Source organism: Haematobia irritans, chromosome 5, assembly GCF_050003625.1.
Source record: "Haematobia irritans isolate KBUSLIRL chromosome 5, ASM5000362v1, whole genome shotgun sequence".
NCBI lineage: Eukaryota > Metazoa > Arthropoda > Insecta > Diptera > Muscidae > Haematobia > Haematobia irritans.
This window is the reverse complement of record NC_134401.1, coordinates 156,024,261-156,047,286: the sequence shown is the minus strand read 5'-3', so window position 1 is coordinate 156,047,286 and position 23,026 is coordinate 156,024,261. Positions and strand designations below refer to the sequence as shown.

At 26.0% G+C, this 23,026-nt stretch overlaps 1 protein-coding gene across 7 annotated transcripts in view; it reads right to left on the bottom strand.

Moving 5' to 3' along the window:
• Positions 1–6,006: 6,006 nt before the first annotated feature.
• Positions 6,007–23,026, bottom strand: part of Ih (hyperpolarization activated cyclic nucleotide gated potassium channel Ih) — a 185,616-nt gene continuing 168,596 nt past the window's right edge. For all 7 annotated transcript variants that reach the window (XM_075313200.1, XM_075313198.1, XM_075313202.1 and 4 more), the window contains 7 exons: positions 13,040–13,189; positions 12,825–12,901; positions 12,446–12,757; positions 12,285–12,379; positions 6,984–7,072; positions 6,605–6,921; positions 6,007–6,472 (listed from right to left, as the gene is read on the bottom strand). In XM_075313200.1, coding sequence (XP_075169315.1) covers positions 6,337–6,472; positions 6,605–6,921; positions 6,984–7,072; positions 12,285–12,379; positions 12,446–12,757; positions 12,825–12,901; positions 13,040–13,189 — 1,176 coding nt within the window. In that variant the 3' untranslated portion in view covers positions 6,007–6,336. The remainder of the gene's footprint in view (positions 6,473–6,604; positions 6,922–6,983; positions 7,073–12,284; positions 12,380–12,445; positions 12,758–12,824; positions 12,902–13,039; positions 13,190–23,026) is intronic.

The window sequence follows — 23,026 nt, the reverse complement described above, 5'->3', positions numbered from 1 at the left end:
TCTTTCACTTGTCAAATGTTGATAACAATGTTCATAGAATACATCGCCGTTTTATCAGACAACAAATTTACGAACTTGAATCGCATTCAATAAAAATTAAAATAATCGTTTTTTTTTCTGTATTTTTAAAAGTAACTGGGAATGATTTCGTAAATTCAATAAATCTAAAAACCTCTGTATTTATAATAAAATACATATAGCCAAATATATACACATGTATAAGAAACATTTGAATTCAACAATGTTTCAAATATATTAGGGTTTTTAAATAGAAATATTTTCCCACATTTTCCGAAAGTCAATTTACAATTTTTTGAGAAATTTTGGAACATGTCATTCATTATACATATGTATGTATTTATTTTCATAAACAATAAAAATATCTGTATGACACATTATCTTATTAAACAAATAGTCAATTTTGTTTTCAATATTTTATTAAACAATTTTGGCAGAGCTTACCGAAATTGAGAAGTCTGATCGAAGAATATTTATTAACAAGCAAGACAGGAAAATCGTTTGTTAAACACAAATATTATTAGAAATATTAAAATAAAAACAAATACATAAAAATGACTGTATTAAATGGAAATGAGTTTAAGGCCATTTTTTAAATTATTTAGGCAATTTAATTCTTTTGAAAAGAAGATTTCTAAGGAACTTTTTTGTTTTTAATTTTATGAAAAAAAAAATGAAGTAGATCTACTTAAATTTTTTTCTAATTCTGTTTTAAAAATATCAAGTAGAGAAGTTTTTTACTTTGTTGAGAAAAAAATAGATTCAATCTAACTGTTCTAAAAATTGCATTTAACCGTTGCTAAAAATTCGCTATTAATATATTTTGTCTAATATTATTTGTTTGAGTTTTTTTTTGTTTATTTTCGCTGCTAATAATTTGATTTCCTACTAAGTTTAATTATAAATAATTTTTTTTTTATTTTAATTTAAAAGAATTACTAATTGTAACTTAATTTTAATTCTACTAAAGAAAAAGAAGTGAACTAAATAATAATAATAATAAATTCTTTTCTCTATGAAATAAAATGCAAATTTTTCTTTTTTTTCTTTTATCGATTAATTGATGTTCTGATTTAGTGATAGCTGGGGGAATCTTGAGGATATAAAGGAGTATATAGATTTTTAGGAGGCTCTTGAAGGATTTTGTTTTCGTATCATGTGAATGACTGACATTGGTTTGATGATTTTATAATCAGCATCATTTGCGATTCATTACATTTTAATTAATTTTTGGTCGCCTTTGATGCTTTTTTAAACATTATTTTTCTTTTGTCATGCTTGTTTTTTTTAATTCTCTTCAATATGTGAGTGAGTGTTGGTTGTTTATTCACTTTGTATTATATTAATTTTTGTTTTTGTTTTCGTTTTTTTAATGTTTGTTTCTTTTTTAATTTTTTGTTTGTTTTTCTTATACTTAAGTCATCACAGTTTGCGGAGCTGAAAAATATTTTTTGTTATTAAATTATTTGAGGACCTTGTTGTTGTCTTGGTGTCGTCTTAAAGGTTCCAGTTCTTCATTTGGATTAGATAAAAATGAATGATTAATCATTCATTGTTATCTCCCATTCCCAATAATTAAAAATATTAGAATTTTATTTGAATTCAAAGCATCTTCTACAAGTAAAGTTTGTAAATAATTGGAATTCAAGTATTTTTCTAATGTTAATATTTAACGGGGCTTTGTTTAGCTGGCCTTCAAATTCTACAAGTTTTTAATCAATGCTGCTTTTTCGGAAGAGTGCTACTAAATGTTAGAGGGCATTGATTGGTTTTCACTATATCGATGAGAGATAGGGTTTGAAAACTTAAATATGATTTGGATTTCTATTGATAATGTATTCTCATTTGCCTATATTGTTTTTATTTTTTTGTTTGAGTCACTTTAATTTTGGGGGGTTTTAAAGAGGTAACATAATTCTTTGAGGGGGGGATTCTCTATATTATTCAAAATATTTTTGATTGTGGATTGTTTGCTTTGCATTTTTTTGATGAACATAAAACATTTTTTTTTTGTAGATTTGTTTTTTTTTAGCCACTAGAAATTTTGGTGTTAAGTTATTCTATTCGCTTTTAATGTTATTTTTTTGGAGGAGAAATTATAATCAAGTTTGGGAGGCATTTTGTTACAACTTCAAATTACATAAAATAATTATTAATTTTTATATCTCACATTTGATTTCAATATTTATATAGAAAATCTCCACTAAAATTACTTGATTTCCAGTAATCGCAACATTTAGGATCTCTATCGTGCATTTCGGTCTTTTCATTTGAAATATATAAAGGTCTCTTCTGGCAAACGCATTTGGAAAAATTTTGCAAATTGGCATTTTGGTGTTTACTGGTCAACCAAAAACCCAAAATTTTGCCAAATTGAAATCGCTTGTTTTTGAGCTCACGAATTCAATATTTAACGGCTTGTTTTCACCACGAAATATGGCCAAAATCAAGAGTTATATAGTAGACAATATGCGTGAGAGATTTGTACAACTCAAGTTTTTGTTTTTGGTAAAATTAATCATTTTCAAATACTCCGTATGGTAAGATTGATTCTACTCCCGATAATAATGAAGCGTTTGGTAATCCCGGCAACTACTCTGGGAGCAAAAATTTCATTTTAAATCTTGCAAATTTTGCGAGCACACAATTCTAATATGCATGCTTTCAAATCGTTGCAATTCTGCAACAATATGTGAAAATCAGAAAAAGCCTGATAAACAAGTTTTCGCCTACCGACTGTCGCCATGGTTGTGTCTACACATGTTATCACTAACCGGAAGTAGTGCATATTGCTGTTTATCTATTTGTGGGCTTCAAAGTAGTTGGCAACGCCAATCATGTAGGGTATGGAGCAGGGTTGCCATTGGTCAAAAAAATTATTAATTTTTAAATTTGGTCCGGACCAAATAGAATTTTGTTGTGTTTAGTTCATTTTCATCAAATCGGTAGTTTTATAAAAATTTTATATAGAAATAAAATTTTGACAAAATTTTCTGTAGAAATAAAATTTGGACAAATATTTCTATGGAAATAAAATTTTAACAAAATTTTCTATGGAAATAAAATTTGGACAAAATGTTCTATAGAAATAAATTTTAAAGAAAGTTTGTTTAGATACAAATGAAATTTTGTTGTGTTGAGTACATTTTCGTCAAATCGGTAATTTTATGAAAATTTTATATAGAAATAAAATTTTGACAAAATTTTCTGTAGAAATAAAATTTGGACAAAAATTTCTATGGAAATAAAATTTTAACAAAATTTTCTATAGGAATAAATTTTAAAGAAAGTTTGTTTAGATACAGAATTATGCAAAAAGTTTGTAAAAATATTATAGAAATAAAAATTTTATAGAAATTTTGCGATAATTTTCTATAGAAATAAAATGTTGACAAAATTTTCAATAGAAATAAAATTTTCACAATATTTTCTTTAGAAATAAAATTTTGACAAAATTTTCTCTAAAAATAAAATTTTGACAAACTTTTCTCTAGAAATAAAATTTTGCGAAAATTTTCTATAGAAATAAAATTTTGATAAAATTTTCTATAGAAATTATAAATAAATTATTAATTTTTGAATTTGGTCCGATGGTCGGACCAAATAGATTTTTTTGTGTTTAGTTCATTTTCATCAAATCGGTAGTTTTATAAAAAATTTATATAGAAATACAATTTTGACAAAATTTTCTATAGAAATAAACTTTGGACAAATATTTCTATGGAAATAAAATTTTAACAAAATTTACTATGGAAATAAAATTTTGCCAAAATTTTGTACAGAAAAAAATTTTAAAGAAAGTTTGTTTAGATACAGAATTATGCAAAAAGGAAGAAAACTTTGTAAAAATTTTATAAAAATTTTGCGATAATTTTCTATAGAAATAAAAGTTTGACAAAATTTTCTATAGAAGTAAAATTTTCACAATATTTTCTTTAGAAATAAAATTTTGCCAAATTTTCTATAAAAATAAAATTTTGACAAAATTTTCTCTAGAAATATAATTTTGACAAAATTTTCTCTAGAAATAAAATTTTGCGAAAATTTTCTATAGAAATAAAATTTTGATAAAATTTTCTATAGAAATTATAAATAAATTATTAATTTTTAAATTTGGTCCGATGGTAGGACCAAATAGAATTTTGTTGTGTTTAGTTCATTTTCATCAAATCGGTAGTTTTATAAAAATTTTATATAGAAATAAAATTTCGACAAAATTTTCTGTAGAAATAAAATTTTAACAAAATTTTCTATGGAAATAAAATTTGGACAAAATTTTGTACAGAAATAAATTTTAAAGAAAGTTTGTTTAGATACAGAATTATGCAAAAAGTTTGTACAGGAAGAAAACTTTGTAACTAAACTTTGCGATAATTTTCTATAGAAATAAAATTTTGACAAATGTTTCTATAGAAATAAAATTTTCACAATATTTTCTTTAGAAATAATATTTTGACAAAATTTTCTCTAGAAATAAAATTTTGCGAAAATTTTCTATAGAAATAAAATGTTGATAACATTTTCTATAGAAATTATAAATAAATTATTAATTTTTAAATTTGGTCCGATGGTCGGACCAAATAGAATTTTTTTTGTGTTTAGTTCATTTTCATTAAATCGGTAGTTTTATAAAAATTTTTTATAGAAATAAAATTTTGATAAATAAAAAATAAAATTTGGCCAAAATTTTGTACAGAAATAAATTTTAAAGAAAGTTTGTATAGATACAGAATTATGCAAAACGTTTGTACAGGAAGAAAACTTTGTAAAAATTTTATAGACATTTTGCGATAATTTTCTATAGAAATACAATTTTCACAATATTTTCTATAGAAATAAAATTTTCACAATATTTTCTATAGAAATAAAATTTTGATAAAATTTTCTATAGAAAAAAATTTTTTTGACAAAATTTCCTATAGAAATAAAATTTTGAAAACATTTTCTATTGAAATAAAATGTTGGCAAAATTTTCTATAAAATAAAATGTCGACAAAATTTTGCCCAAATAAAGTTTTGACAAAATTTTCTATAGAAATAAAATTTTGACAAAATTTTCTATAGAAATAAAATTTTGACAAAATTTTCTATAGAAATAAACGCTTGACAAAATTTTCTATAAAACGCTTGACAAAATTTATAAAACTAAAATGTTGGCAACATTTTCTATAGAAATAAAATTTTGAGAAAATTTTTATAGAAATAAAATATTGACAAAATTTGAAAAAAATGTCTATAGAAATAAAATTTTGACAAAATTTTCTATAGAAATAAAATTTTGACAAACTTTTCAATAGAAATAAAATTTTGACAAAATTTTTTATAGAAATAAAATTTTGACAAAATTTTTTATAGAAATAAAATTTTGATAAAAATACTACAGAAATAAAAATTGGACAAAAATTTTCTATAGAAATAAAAATTGGACAAAAATTTTCTATCGAAGTAAAATTTTGGAAAATTTTAACTATTAAATGATAATAATTTAATTTGGAAAAATGATCCGCTGGTATGAATTTTGGTCCAATTTTGAAAAAATTTTGGTCAAAATAAAAATTCATTGTGGCAACGCTGGTATGGAGACTCGACTTAATATGTGTTTTCACACTATATGTAGATGGAAATATTTCCCATGAAGTTCGAAAACATGTACCATTCAAAAATTTTCTAATGATTGTAAAACCGGACCTTTAATGCAATGCCGCCAAATAAAAACGAATTAAAATGTAAAAATTGAATTCATCATTTATATGACAAATTCAATTCAAAGACAATATTCCTCCGAATCACGATTATAATTTCTCCACAGATTTTCTTTTGTTTTCTTGGTTTTAGTACCTTTTGTTTTCGATTCTTTATGATAGTTTGTTTTCTGTAGTAGTTGTTAGTTTTTTTTCAGGCTGCTTAGTAGCTAATGAGGCTTGGTTTTTTTGGTATATATATTTTTTTTAATATAAACATGTTTTGCTGCGTTTTTTGTTGTAACTAATGCTTTTGGTTTTTTCTGCTGCGGCTGATGATGGCTAATGATGTTGATTTGTTTTTTTTTTAGTTTCTTTGTTGTTGCTTTTGAATAGTCATTATACTAAATAATAAATGGTCGCACGATGAAAATTTGTTGTTGAAATATATGTAGTATTGTATAGATCGTAAGAATATGCATGGATGAGTGTATGTATGTAGGTAGCTGTGTATGATGGCATGTATTTTTCACAGTGTAGCCCTGCGCACACCGCCTGTACTGATCGCCAGCAACTGCTTGTGATAATGATGCAATTGTAGCGTTGGTGTGGAGGCCGAAGAAAGCTTTTCTCAGTGTCATGGAGTATTGCCTTCGAATAAAGCACGAAATTCACCACTTCTAGGACGGGGTAAGCCTTCGCGTATAGTCTGTATGGGCTCTGTTATACTTGACATTGAACCGTGTAATAAATTCTCTTTGGCATCCATGTCACTAAAAATCAAATCAAGTAATGGTTAATTTTCAATCTCATATTATGACTTTAAATAAATTTATTTCTTATCTTAATGTGTGTTAACATCTATCTGTGGGTTTTGAAAACTATCTTAAATTTCTAGAACTTACTCATCTTTGCAATCATCTGCTTCCGCCGCCAGTGCATTGACCACTGCTGTTATTTGATTTGATTCGGGATTGCTTATTTGTTCATCCTTTTGTTGCATTATATTAGGATTTTTGCCAATTTTATTAAGACGCTCTGCTGCTACCGTTTCCATTGTTTTACGCATAAGTGGATATTGGTCCAGGACACAATTGAAATGATCCACGCTCAGTGAGAAAAGATTACAATATGTCTCCGCTCTTACACTAGCCACACGTCGGGCATTTGTTAGCAGGCAAATCTCACCAAAATATGAACCATCCGATAATGATGTCGCCACCTGGTTAGTGAAGAAATTGTAAATTCAGTATTGAGTTATACATCATTGAGAGAGATACCAACCTCTCCATTTGCCATTACAATATCTACCACTCCTTCTTGTATAAAATACATCTTTGTACCAATAGTACCCTCTTTTATAATAATATCACCTGCAAAATATATAAATATACAAAAATTTGCATTTACTTTCAGAGTAAGAGAGTCAGAATAACATTCAATAACTTGGATATGTAACATTAAAGTAAAGTTTTTTTTTGTATTCGTAAATAATTTCATCCTTTTACTTATACCTATTTCGTTCCCACTACTAATTCCCATTCGTACTAATTCCAAAAAGGAAAATTTCCTACATTTAATGGATTTGATGAGGCAGTAAAATTTTCATTTAAAACAAGTAAGTAAAGTCTTAAGTCGGGCGGGGCCGACTATTTCTCAAAATTTTATTTCTAAAGAAAATTTCGTCAAAATTTTATTTCTATTGAAATTTTTGTCGAAATGTTATTTCTATAGAAAATTTTGTCAAAATTTTATTTGTATAGAAGATTTTATCAAAATTTTATTTCTATAGAAAATTTTATCAAAATATTTTTTTATATAAAAAATTTTGTCAACATTTTATTTCTATAGAAAATTTTACCAACATTTTATTTCTATAGAACATTTTGTCCAAATTTTATTTATATCCAAAATTTTGTCAAAATTTTATTTATATACAAAATTTTATTCCTATTGAAAATTTTGTCAAAATTTTATTTCTATAGAACATTTTGTCAAAATTTTATTTATATACAAAATTTTGTCAAAAATTTTTTTTTATATACAAAATATTGTCAAAATTTTATTTCTTTAGAAAAATTTACCAACATTTTATTTCTATAGAACATTTTGTCAAAATTTTATTTCTATAGAAAAATTTTATTTCCATAGAAAATTTTGTTAAAATTGTTTTTCTATAGAAAATTTTACCAACATTTTATTTTTATAGAACATTTTGTCCAAATTTTATTTATATACAAAATTTTGTCAAAATGTTATTTATATACAAAATTTTTTCAAAATGTTATTTCTAAGGAAAATTTTGTCAAATTTTTTTTATAGAAAATGTTGTACACATTTTATTTCTATAGAAAATTTTGTCAAAATTTTATTTCATGTAAGTTTGTTGTTTTTGTTTTTTGACCTTTTTGTTTATTACCTTCTGTTTTCTTTTTGTAAATTCAAGCTCGAGGTCAGAGTTTTATTTTCTGTTTTATTTTTTGTTATAATTCGATATTTCGTTCTCCTTCGGAAATCATAGACGGGAATAAATAAATAAATAAAATTAAAACCTAGGAGATCGAAATATAGAATTATAAAAAAAAATAATAAAACTCTGACCACGAGCTTGAATTTACAAAAACAAAACAGAAACAGAATAAAATTATGACCTCGAGCTTGAATTTACAAAAAGAAAACAGAAGGTAAAATTTTATTTCTATAGAAAATTTTGTCAAACATTTTTTCCTATAGAAAATTTTGTCAAAATTTTATTTCTATAGAAAATTTTATCAAAATTTTATTTATATACAAAATTTTGTTTAGATTTCATTTCTATGGAAAATTTTGTCAACATTTTATTTCTGTAGTAAATTTTGTCAAAATTTTATTTCTATAGTAAACTTTGTCAAACTTTCATTTATATAGAAAATTTTGTCAAAATTTTATTTCTATAGGAAATGTTGTCAAAATTTTATTTCTATAGAAAATTTTGTCAAAATTTTATTTCTATAGAAAATTTTGTCAAAATTTTATTTCTATGGAAAATTTTGTCTAAATTTTATTTTTATAGAAAATTTTGTCACATTTTATTTCTATAGAAAATTTTGTCAAAATTTTATTTCTATAGAAAATTTTGTCAAAATTTTATTTCTGTAGAAAATTTTGTCAAAAATTTATTTCTATAGAAAGTTTTGCCAACATTTTATTTCCATAGAAAATGTTGTCAAAATTTTATTTCTATAGAAAATTTTCTCAAAATTTTATTTCTATAGAAAATTTTGTCAAAATTTTATTTCTGTAGAAAAATTGGTCAAAATGTTATTTCTATAAAACATTTTGTCCAAATTTTATTTCTGTAGAAAAATTGGTCAAAATGTTATTTCTATAAAACATTTTGTCCAAATTTTATTTGTATAGAAAATTTTTTCAAAATTTTATTTCTATAGAAAAATGTTGTCAACATTTTATTTCTATAGAAAATTTTGTGAAAATTGTATATCTATGGAAAGTTTTATCAAAATTTTATTTCTATAGAAAATTTTGTCAAAATTTTATTTCTATAGAAAATTTTGTCAAAATTTTATTTCTATAAAAAATTTTGTCAAAATTTTATTTCTATACAAAATTTTGTCAAAATTTTATTTCTATACAAAATTTTGTCAACATTTTATTTCTATAGAAAATTTCTATAGAAAATTTTGCCAAAATTTTATTTCTTATATTTCATGATAGCCTGATACCGAAACAGGCAATTGACGTCCAAATGCATTATATCTAATTATACAATTATTTTTCGAGCTTTATGGACCGATATAGATTAAGGAACATGGTTAATAGAGCCATTGAAAAGAAAACGCCAGATACAAATCTATACACGCCTGGACTGTACATGTTTCGGTTCGGGCGAATGAACCTTTCCACAGCCTTTAGTATAGATCTGGCTGGGAGAGATAACTCAATTTTGGGCCCTTTATGCTAACTCCTTATGGAGAAAACATTTGGGAATTTTCCTCTTACAAATTGAATCATCTTTTCTCCCACTGTACATCATCTTTTCATATAACTTACAAGACCCTTAATCTTATTTTTATTTCGTTTTGTTACATAGTAATGCAACAACACGAAATTTATTTTTAGACAGCTAATTTGTTAGAATTCACCTAAGTGGTGAACAGTCGAACAATGCTTATTGTTTCTACAGTCAACTACAACAACATGTGACAACTTACAGAAACTGGTTTCCAGGATACAACAACAATTCTAACGCTCACATTAGTCGTGTTTTTCCTAGTTTTACGACGGGCTCATCGTTGCTTATTATATTTCTTGTTAGCCTGATACCGAAACAGGCAATTCACGTCCAAATGCATTATCTAATTATACAATTACAATTTCTATAGAAAAATTTGTCAAGATTTTATATCTATAGAAAATTTGGCAAAATTTTATTTCTATAGAAAATTTTACCAACATTTTATTTCTATAGAACATTTTGACCAAATTTTATTTCTATAGAAAAATTTTGTAAAAATTTTATTTCCATAGAAAATTTTGTCAAAATTGTTTTTCCATAGAAATTTCTACCAACATTTTATTTCTTCTTTCTCTTCTTTTGTCCAAATTTTATTTATATACAAAATTTTGTCAAAATTTTATTTATATACAAAATTTTGTCAAAATTTTATTTATATACAAAATTTTGTCAAAATTATATTTCTATGGAAAATTTTGTCAAAATTTTATTTTTATAGAAAATTTTGTACACATTTTATTTCTATAGAAAATTTTGTCAAAATCTTATTTCTATAGAAAATTTTGTCAAAATTTTATTTCTATAGAAAATTTTATCAAAATTTTATTTCTATAGAAAATTTAATCGAAATTTTATTTATATACAAAATTTTGTCAATTTTTTGTTATATGCAAAATTTTGTCAAAATTTTATTTCTATAGAACATTTTGTCAAAATTTTTTTCTATAGAAAATTTTGTCAAAATTTCATTTCTATAGAAAATTTTGTTAAAGTTTTATTTCTATAGAAAATGTTGTCAACATTTTTATCTATAGAAAATTTTGTCAAAATTTCATTTCTATAGAAAATTTTGTCAAAATTTTATTTCTATAGAAAATTTTGTTAAAATTTCATTTTTATAGAAAATTTTGTCAAAATTTTATTTCTATAGAAAATTTTGTCCAAATTTTATTTATATACAAAATTTTGTCAAAATTTTTTTCTATAGAAAATTTTGTAAAAATTTTATTTCTTAGAAAATTTTATCAAAATTTTATTTCTGTAGAAAATTTTGTCAAAATTTTATTTCTATAGAAAATTTTGTCAAAATTTTGTTTCTATAGAAAAATCTACTAAAGCATCAAGAATTCTACCAATCTACCAAATAGTAAAAAAATCTACAACTGTGGCAACTGTGCCTCTGGGGCTAATTAAATCCATATAGGGCGAAAGCTATATATGGGAGCTATATCTAAATATGAACCGATTTTAACCAAATTTAGCATGTATAACTAGATTTTGCAGATTTTTACGTAAATCAGCGTAAAACGTTGGCCTCTATGGTCATATGAATGTAAATCGCCCGAATGATATATATGAGAGCTGTATCTATATCTGAATCGATTTTAACAAAATTTCTGACAATTAACAGCACAATCAATTATACTCCTTGTGCAAAATTTGAAATCAATCATGCTAAAGCTCTGCCTTCTGGGACCGTATAAGTTCATATCGGGCGAAAGATATATGGGAGCTATATCTAAATCTGAACCGATTTAAAACAAATTTGGCACGCATAATTAGAACGTTAATTCTACTCCCCTGTGCAAAATTTAAAGCAAATCTGTGTAAAAAACCCAGAAGGTCATATAAATACACATCGGCCGAAATATATACCTATATGGGAGCTATATCTAAATCTGAACCGATTTTTTCCAAAATCATTAGGTATCGTCTCTGAGCCGAAAAACGATCATGTGACAAATTTGAGGATTCAACTAAAACTGCGAGTTGGACTTTGCACACAAAAGTACATCAACAGAAAGACAGACGGACATCGCTAAACCGACTCAGAATTTAATTCTAAGACGACCGGTATACTAAAAGATGGGTATATGACTGCTTTTTCTGGGTGTTACAGTAGTGGTGAAGGGTATAAAAATTAAGATATACGTGCTAACGACTCATCAGTTAATAACTGGCGTTACCAAGTGCTTAGGAAGTAGACGGATCAAAACTGAATTCGCATTGGTAACGCGTATATTTAATACAGGTAGCGAGAGTGTCGAAGAAGAAGTCAGGTAGTGAGAAGACAATAGCTACGTTCGAGTACCTTAAAAGTTTTGATAATTATGGCAAACTTTTACTGCAATTCGTTCGTTTACTCAACAAATCCAGCAAAAGAAAGACAGAGCGATATGAAATTTTACATTTGAGAAATAGAGAAGTCGCAAGGTTTTAATTGGAGATTTTGTCCAGTAAAACTCTGTTGTTGTCGATAATACTGTTTATAAATTTGTAATTGATCTATTTCCGAAATTTGTTTTTATAAATTTGAAGTTTTTTACATACATATCCATCAATTAATTTACCTGGTTGAAATACTTCGTATTTAAGTTTTGTAACGACATCGGAAACGAAATTGGAGTCAGCATTTGCAAAAAAAGGCACTGACGCAACGAGAGATCTGAAATGGAAGCAAATCGATTTATTTCGATATCGATTTCGATATGTGCATGCCTTCGACACTTACCTACAATTGTAATTGATAACATCCTCTCTTAGTTTTTCGCTCAATTCGCCAAGAATACACTCTTCATCGAAGAATTTACCCTGATAACGATGTTCGAAATATTCTGTGATTCGTTGACGCATATCGCGTGGTAACTTTCGATATGCCATATACTCTTCGACCTGTTTGACTTTTTCACGATATTGACGCCTACTCGAATCTAAACTCTGTATAAGATTCGTAGCATGACCCAGGAACAGAGCATAACATGTAGCACCCGATATCATCGATAACATTGTTAACCACATATCGGTTAGAGATTGGGGCGGAAATCTAAAATCATATCATAGAGATTTGCCATCTGGAGGATTTTTAATAAAAAAATAAAAATAATACATACCTGCCATAACCTATGCATAGCATATGTGACATGGCTTTAAACAAAGCCCATGAATATTGTTCCAGCCAATATGACTCCTAGTTTTCGTCATTTCATTTTATGACAAACAAAATGATGTAAATAATTTAAAAGAAAAAAAAATATTGTATGTATTAATAATATATTTTTTCGGAATATATTGTTTTTGGGATGAAAAAAATGTATCTATTTTATACCTGTAATTCATTTATCGATACCCATGAGTTCGAGGGAAAACCTTGTAACATTGGCACTAAAAATTGTAAACAACCACTCCAATGGCCGATTAATAACATCATACATATCAAATTGAAAATTCTCATAAAGACCGAAGCCATATTCAGAAACTGTAAAAAATTTTTGTTTTTTTTTTTTTTTGTAAATAAAAGAAAGAAAACAAAGAGAATCCAATGATATCGAGTTTTCGTAATGTATGTAGGTATCTAAATGATCGATTATATAAACATGTATATGATTTGGCTGTGTATTTCAAAACTGGAAGTTTATGGAAAAATATTAATAGTTTCTAATCCTCAAGGATCTTTTACTTAGAAATGATATTTTTACCAATAAAATTTAAAATTAAAAAAACGTTTTAATTTATCCTTGATAAGATGAATTGAAAAATTGTTTGAAAATGTTTTTTTTTTGTTTGTTAAATATAGAAAAACGTTTTTGACTTTACAACTAGGAGTATATTTGAATACGAAAAAATATGCAAAAATTAATATTAAAAACAAATTTAATTTTTTTCTATTTTTAATTTTTGTTTTAATAAAAAAATCAGTAATAAAAAATAGGCCGATAGTCTCTAGTTGCTAGTGCCCGTATAAATAAGTTTATTATAATAAATTAAGTAATAAATAAAATAATGTAAATAAAACTTACTTAGAATTGATATTTTTACCGATAAAATTTAAAATTAAAAAAGTTTTTATTTATTCTTGATAAGTAGCATTGAAAAATTATTTGAAAACTTTTTTTGTTTATTAGATATAGAAAAACGTAACGTATATAAATATGCGAAAAGTAATTTTAAAAATATTTTATTTTATTTTTAATGTATTTTAATTTTTGTTTTAATGAAAAAAATCAGTAATAAAAATAAGCCGATAGTCTCTAGTTGCTAGTGCCCGTATAAAATAGTTTATTATAATTTGTAATTGTAATAAATTAAGTAATAAATAAATAAATAATCGTATGTACCCTCCACCATGAATTGCGTAGAAACTTCTACGAAAGACTGTCATCCACAATCGAATTACTTGCGTTGTGGTAATACTTACCGATGATGGCAAGGTATCTTAAACCTTCTTAACATCGTCTTCTAAATTGTGAGTTAGTCCATACGTGGTACATATTAGTATGTGTGCGTAAGTCTACAAATAATTACGAATCCATATGGACTTTTGTACGGTACGTAGAGAGCCAGAATTGAAATGTGGGGGTCGCTTATATGGGGGCTATATACAATTATGAACTCGATATGGACCAATTTTTGTGTGAGTGGGGATCGATTTATCTGAGGGCTATATATAACTATAGACCGATATGGACCTAGTTAGGCATGGTTGTTAACGGTCATATACTAGCACAATGTACTAAATTCCAAGAGGCTCCAAAACCAAATCTCGGGATCAGTTTATATGGGGGCTATATATGATTATGGACTGATATGGACCACTTTTGGCATGGTTGTTAAATATCATATACTACCACCACGTACCAAATTTCAACCAGATCGGATGAATTTTGCTTCTCCAAAAGGCACCGGAGGTCAAATCTGGGGATCGGTTTATATGGGGGCTATATATAGTTATGAACTAATATGAACCGTCCAGCATGGTTGTTAGATACCATATACATACTAACATCACGTACCAAATTTCAACCGAATCGCATGAATTTTGCTCTTCCAAGGGGCTCCGGAGGTCAAATCTGGGGATCGGCTTATATGTAGGCTATATATAATTATGGACCGATTTCGACCAATTTTTGCATGGGTGTTTGAGGCCATATATTAGCACCATGTAGCAAATATCAACTGAATCAGTCTAAGACCCCATATATTATATATATTGTGGGTTGTGGTGAAATTATGAGTCGATTTAAGCATGTCCGTCCGTCCGTCTGTGGAAATCACGCTAACTTCCGTACGAAACAAGCTATCGACTTGAAACTTGGTACAAATAGTTGTTATTGATGAACGTCAGATGGTATTGCAAATGGGCCATATCGGACCACGTTTACGTATAGCCCCCATATAAACCGATCTTCAGATTTTGCTTGCGGATCCTCTAGGAGCAGCAAATTTCATCCGATCCGGTTGAAATTTAGTACATGGTGTTAGTATATGACCTCTAATACTCATGCAAAAATTGGTCCATATCGGTCCATAATTGTATATAGGCCCCATATAAACCGATCTCCAGATTTTGCTTTCGGATTCTCTAGGAGGAGCAAATTTCATCCGATCCCTTTGAAAATTGGTATGTGGTGTTAGTATATAGTCTCTAACATTCATGCTCGACCAATTTGAGCATGAATGGTCAATAGGTCAATATTTATATATATCCCCCATATAAACCGATCCCCAGATTTGACCTCCGGAGCTTCTTGGAAGAGCAAATTTCATCCGATTCGGTTGAAATTTGGTACGATGTGTTAGTATATGGTCGCTAACAACCGTGCCATAAGTGGTCCATATCGGTCCATAGTTATACATGGCCTCCAAATAAACCGATCCCCAGATTTTACTTCTTCCAGGATAAGCAAATTTCTTTTGATCTTGCTAAAATTTGGTACTAATCACACAAAAATTAGACCATATAGGTTCATAATTGTATATTGCCCCCATATAAACCGAACCCCATATTTCACTTCTGCCTCTCTTTTCCACGCAAAAATTCATACCGGTCAAGAACTGAATTATATAGGTTTTTAATTATCCTTTTTTTTTGAGCCTAATATATACCACGTATGGACTAACATAACTTCCAATTTAGAACACACAAAAAATTTTTTTTCTGATTCAATCACGAAATTAATTGATCCAATTAATTTTTTAATTGAAATGTCTTCAATCAAAGAAATGATAGTATCAATTAAAAAATTAATTGACAGTCAATTAAAAAATTAATTGATACAATTAGTTTGTGTGATTGATTTTCATTTCAATTAAAAAATTTGTTGATTCAATTAAATTTTTAATTGATTATTTTTTAAAACTCAATTAAGATTTTAATTGGAAAAATTTTCCTGAAATTTTTTTCTGTGAAGACGATGTTGAGATGTTTTAAGATACCTTGCCATCGGCAATCCATGCACACACAAAAATTTCAGGAAAAAATTTTCCAATTAAAATTTTAATTGAGTTTTAAAAAATATTCAATTAAAAATTTAATTGATTCAACAAATTTTTGAATTGAAACAAAAATCAATCACAAAAATAATAGTATCAATTAATTTTTTAATTGGATCAATTAACTTTTTAATTGACCTTCAATTAATTTTTTAATTGATACTATCATTTCTGTGATTGAAGACATTTCAATTAAAATTTAATTGGATCAATTAATTTCGTGATTGAATCAGAAAAACATTTTTTGTGTGTGGTGGAGGGTACATAAGATTCGGCCTGGCCGAACTTACGGCCTTATATACTTGTTTTAATTGAAATGACTTCAATCACAGAAATGATAGTATCAATTAAAAAATTAATTGAAAGTCAAAGTTAAATTTTGTATTTTTTTTAATTTCAAAACTTGAATTTTTTAAAAATTTGAAAAATATTTTTTTTTTTGTAAATTTATAGTAAAGGTACTTTTTAGTGGTTTACTAGATTTTTTAAATTACTGATATTGATTTCTAATCATATAATAGACCATTTCGGGAAAAGTCGATATTGCAATTCATCGACTTTAGTGGAACAATAGACTTTCAAGTTTTCTCTAAAGTCGAATTTTTATTTTTTTTTTTCAATTGAGTTTTTTATAGAACTGGGATATTTTTTTTAAATTCATAGTAACATAAAGTTACTTTTTAATGGATTATTCGACCTTTTTTAAATTACTGATATTAATTTCTAATAATTATAAGTACACTCACAAAAAAATTTTTCTGATTCAATCACGAAATTAATTGATCCAATTAATTTTTTAATTGAAATGTCTTCAATCACAGAAATGATAGTATCAATTAAAAAATTAATTGACAGTCAATAAAAAAATTAATTGATCCAATTAAATATTTAATTGATACTATTAATTTGTGTGATTAATTTTTATTTCAATTAAAAAATTTGTTGAATCAATTAAATTTTTAATTGAATATTTTTTAAAACTCAATTAAGATTTTAATTGGAAAAATGTTCGTGAAATTTTTTTCTGTGTAGAGATTCTTGGAGAAATACAGAATCATATAATAGGCTACCATCCATAATTGAGAAAAGTCGATATTGCAATTCATCGACTTTAGTGGATTTCGGAACAATAGACTTTCAAGTTTTCTCTAAAGTCGAATTTTTAATTTTTTTTTCAAATCCATAACTTGAGTTTTTTATAGAACTGGAAATTTTTCTTTTTTAATTTATAGTAAAGTTACTTTTTAAATTACTGATATTAATTTTTATAATTATAAGTAGAGATTCTTGGAGAAATATAGAATTTATTGCAAGAAAATATTTTTTTCCTTTATAAAAAAATATATTTTTTATTTTAAATTAATTAAATAAGATAAAAAAACCAGAAATTATTTTTAGTAAAGATCCTTGACTATATAACAACGTATAATATTTAAAAAAATATATATTATATAAATAATTTATTTTTCTTAAAAAAAATCTTCATTTTTTTTTAAACTTCCTTCTATTTTGAAATACATTGCCAAAATCATAAAAAGGAGATATACACTTTTATAAAGCAATTTGAGTGTAATGAGTGTCTCATAAAGGGTATACATAAAAGTTTTGTTGTAACATAAAACATTTTGCGGAGAGGGGAAGGGGTCATTGTAAAATAAAAATAACAAAAAAGAAAAACAAATACAACTACACCAAGATAATTCATTGTTTGTGTTTGAAACAATTTTTGTAAATATTATAGATACATAGGAAAACCCATTACAAACATAAACAAAAATATAAATAAAAATCATTATTATTATAATAAAATAAAAAATAAAACATATAGTTTATTGCTGTTTATTGCAAATTTCACAATAAATATAAAACACTGGCATATACATACAACAGAAATGATAAAACGAAATCAAGAATCGTTTAAAGTACAATACAAACGGAGGCAAACAAACATGGGTATACATAAACACAAACACCAACAGAAAACAGGAAACGGAAAGCCAAGAACCAGAAACGGAAATCTCAACGGAGTAAACGAAAGAATAGAAACCAGGCTAATTTGTATTTAGGTTAGAACAATGTTTTTTTTTTTTTGATTTTATAATTGTTATAAAACAAAGCATACCATTAATTGCAATTATTATTATTTTTTTGTAAGGGTTTTTTCGATTTTTTTACGAAAATAAAAAAAAACACACAACTTAAATTTGTAAATGATAAAAGTAAAACTGATTTCAAAACTAGTAAGTCATTAGTTAGTAATAAGTATAGTATACAACAGCTAAACTGCTAAACATTTATAACTCACAATTCTTTAACAGATATCTAGAATGTATTTTTTGTTTTGTTTTGGTTTTCATTTTTTGTTGTTGTTGTTTTTACTTTAATATAAACGCTTAAGGTCAAAACTATGGCGTTTTTGATTGGGAAAAAATATATTTATGAGAAATGTTATGTTGTTTGTTTTTCTTCTAAAAAAAAGGGGTGGGGAACAATTAAACATTAATACAAAATAATTTTTTTTTTGGCTTGGATCATTGATATTGTTTTTTTTTTTTTATAATATAATTAAATGCTATAGCATTTTTCATTTATATTCATTTAGCAAGATAGATCTTAAAAGGATAGGAATCAAGTTTTAAAATTGTTTTTCCTTTAAATTAAATATGGGGCTCTGAATGGCCCCATTGTTTTTATAGTTTTTGTTAAAAATTAGTTGGTGCTCTATAGTATAGACTGCAAAGTAGATATTTGGAACAACATATATATACATACACTAACATTACCAAGTTAAGAGAAAAAAATTATAGAAATTTAATAAATGTTTTGGGAAAACTACAAAGTATTTAAAAAAATAAATAAATAAAAAAAAAAATAAAAAAAACTCTACAAAAATAGACTATAAAAAATATTCTAATAGATAAAGGCTACAAGTGATGACTAGAATGTCTCTACATTTCAGATATAGTTTATATCAAGGGCCTCTAGATAGGCCTTCTACTAAATGCTATTTATTTTTAGGGTTAGTTCTAGTTTGTTTTTTAATTATAAAATATTTATTTTTAATTAATTCAATTCATCGATTCTGCACAATCTAGTTATATTGGTTACTGTTGTTTTTGTTATTTTATTTTTTTTTCTTCTGTGTATACGATTATTTTCGATTGTTTTTACAACGAATTAAATAATCAATTGAAATATACCAAAGTATTTTAGTTTTACAAAATTTTTTTCTTTCCGTTATAAAGAGGGGTTTTTTGCCTTTTTTTTAATAAAATTTTCTCGATTAATTTTATTATACAGAATCACAACAATTTCTATATGGTTCTAAAAAATAAAAATAAAACTATTTAATTATTTAAAAACAAAAAAAAAGAAAAAAAAAACTTAAATCAAAAATATTGGTGCTATATTAATGAAACAGAAAATAAAATACCGCACAGTTTGTAAGCTATTTACAAAGTTTTCGTTTTCGTTTTTGTTTGGTACTGTATATTTTCAGTGAGAAATTAGAATTACTATTACAGTTTTTGCCATAGACACCATAGTCTTATGTACTACTTTTTAATATTATTTTAATAATATATAGTACTTTACGATATCTCATGATATTATTTTGTATTAATTTAAATTTGTTCCAAGTGCAAAAAGATAGAGAGAGAAGGATATAGATATCTTTAAAATTAAACTAAAAAAAATAAATAAATAAATAAATAAATAATAAAAACCTATACCTAAACAAATAAAAATAGGAATATATTCCCTTTGGTATTAGTATTTATTTTAATCATAACATAAACTAATATTTAAACATTTTTTATTGAAACTAAAACTCATATAAAAACCATAAACATACAGTGGAGTCTCCTTATTGCGCATACCTTGTAGTGCTCATAAGAGTATTATAGCAAAGCTTGCTTTTTGCAGAAAAAGAATCTTAATTGAAATTTCAGTAGATTTTTTTTAAAATGTTTTATACACATTTTAACATAGACAACAAATAAATTCTAATTTAAATATGATTTTCTATTACATCAGAACTTTACAGAAAACAAAAAAATGTTTTCTGATCCAACCCTATAATTAACTGGTCCAGTTATATTTTTAATTGAAAATGCTTCAATCACGTACAGAAAAAAAATATTCCAAATATTTTCACAATTAAAAATTAAAAAATATTCCATTCAAATTTAATTGATTTGAGAATTTTTTTAAATTAAAGCAAAAATCAATCATACAAATTTATACCAATTAATTTTATAATTGGCGTGGTTGATTGATACTGTGGTTAAAGAGATTTCAATTAAAAATTAATTGGATCAATTAATTTCATGTTTGAAACCAAACAATATTTTTTTGGGCGAATATTTTCTGATTCAGTTATGAAATTAATTGATCCAATTAATTTTTTTTATTGATTTAAGAATTTTTTTAAATTAAAGCAAATATCAATCATACAAATTTATACCAATTAATTTTATAATTGGCGTGGTTGATTGATACTGTGGTTAAAGAGATTTCAATTAAAAATTAATTGGATCAATTAATTTCACGTTTGAAACCAAACAATATTTTTTTGGGCGAATATTTTCTGATTCAGTTATGAAATTAATTGATCCAATTAATTTTTTTTTTTGATTTATGAATTTTTTTTAATTAAAGCAAACATCAATCATACAAATTTATACCATCAATTAATTTTATAATGGGCGTGGGTGATTGATACTGTGGTTAAAGAGATTTCAATTAAAAATTAATTGGATCAAGTAATTTCATGTTTGAAACCAAACAATAGTTTTTTTTGGGCGAATATTTTCTGATTTAATTATGAAATTAATTTGATTTAACAAATTTTTTAATTAAAGCAAAAATCAATCACCCAAATTTATAGCATCAATAAATTTTTTAATGGGCGTAGTTGATTGATGCTGTGGTTGAAAAGATTTCAATTAAAAATGAATTGGATCAATTAATTTCATGTTTGAAACCAAACAATATTTTTTGGGCGAATATTTTCTGATTCAGTTATGAAATTAATTGATCCAACTAATTTTTTAATTGATTACAACAATGAATGATCTGATTCAATTAAGAAATTAATTGATACAAATTATTTTTTAATTGATAGTACTTTAATTACAAAAACAAGTATATACGGCCGTAAGTTCGGCCAGGCCGAAGCTTATGTACCCTCCATCATGGATTGCGTAGAAACTTCTTCTAAACACTGCCATCCACAATCGAATTACTTAAGTTGCGGTAACGCTTGCCGATGGCAAGGTATCTTAAAACCTCCTAACACCATCTTCTAAATTGTATGTAAGTCCATACGTGGTATATATTAAATCAAAAAAGATCGATCCAATACGTATATAATTCAGTTTGACAAAGTAGACATAAAATTTTGACAAAATTTTCTACAGAAATAAAATTTTAACAAAATTTTCTATAGAAATAAAATTTTCACAAAATTTTCTATAGAAATAAAAATTTTGAACAGCAATGTACGTATTTAATCGGCCTTTTTATACCCTCCACCATAGGATAGGGGGTATATTAACTTTGTCATTCCGTTTGTAACACATCGAAATATTGCTCTAAGACCCCATAAAGTATATATATTCTGGGTGGTGGTGGAATTCTGAGTCGATATAAGAATGTCCATCCGTCACGCTAACTACCGAACGAAACAAGCTATCGACTTGAAACTTGGCACAAGTAGTTGTTATTAATGTAGGTCAGATGGTGTTGCAAATGGGCCATATCGGTCCACTTTTACGTATAGCCCCCATATAAACGGACCCCCAGATTTGGCTTGCGGAGCTTATAAGTGCAGCATATTTCATCCGTTCTGGCTGGTGTAAGTATATGGTCTCTAACAACCATGCAAAAATTGGTTCATATCGGTCCATAATCCACATTAACCGATCCCCAGATTTGACCCCCGGAGCCTCTTAGAGGAGCAAAATTCGTCTGATCTGAATGAAATTTGGTGCGTGGTGTTAGTATATGGTATCTATCAACCATGCAAAAATCGGTACATATCGGTCCATAATTATATATAACCCCCATATAAACCGATCCCCAGATTTGTCCTCCGGAGCCTCTTGGAGGAGCAAAATTCATCCGATCCGGTTGAAATTTGGAAGGTGGTGTTAGTATGTAGTCTCTAACAAACACGCAAGAATTGGTCCATATCGGTCCATAATTATATATAGCCCCCATATAAACCGTTCCCCAGATTTGATCTCCGGAACCTCTTGGAGGAGCAAAATTCATCCGATTCGGTTGAAATTTGCAACGTGGTGTTAGTATATGGCCGCTAATAGCCATGCCAAAATTGGTCCATATAGGTCTATAGTTATATATAACCGATCCCCAATCACACAAATATTGGTCCATATCGGTTCATAATCATGGTTGCCACTCGAGCCAAAAATAATCTACCAAAATTTTATTTCTATAGAAAATTTTGTCAAAATTTTATGTTTATGGAAAATTTTGTCAAAATGTTATTCCTATAGAAAGTTTTGTCAAATTTTATTTCTATAGAAAATTTTGGCAAAATTTTATTTCTATTGAAAATGTTGTCAAAATTTAATTACTATAGAAAATTTTGTCAAAATTTTAATTCTATTGAAAATTTTGTCAAAATTTTATTTCCATAGAAAATTTTGTTAAAATGTTATTTCTTTAGAAAATTTTGTCAAAATTTAATTTCCATAGAAAATTTTTCAAAATTTTATTTCTATAGAGAATTTTCTCCAAATTTTACTTCTATAGAATATGTTGTCAATCGGCGTTTTTATACCCTCTACCATAGGAT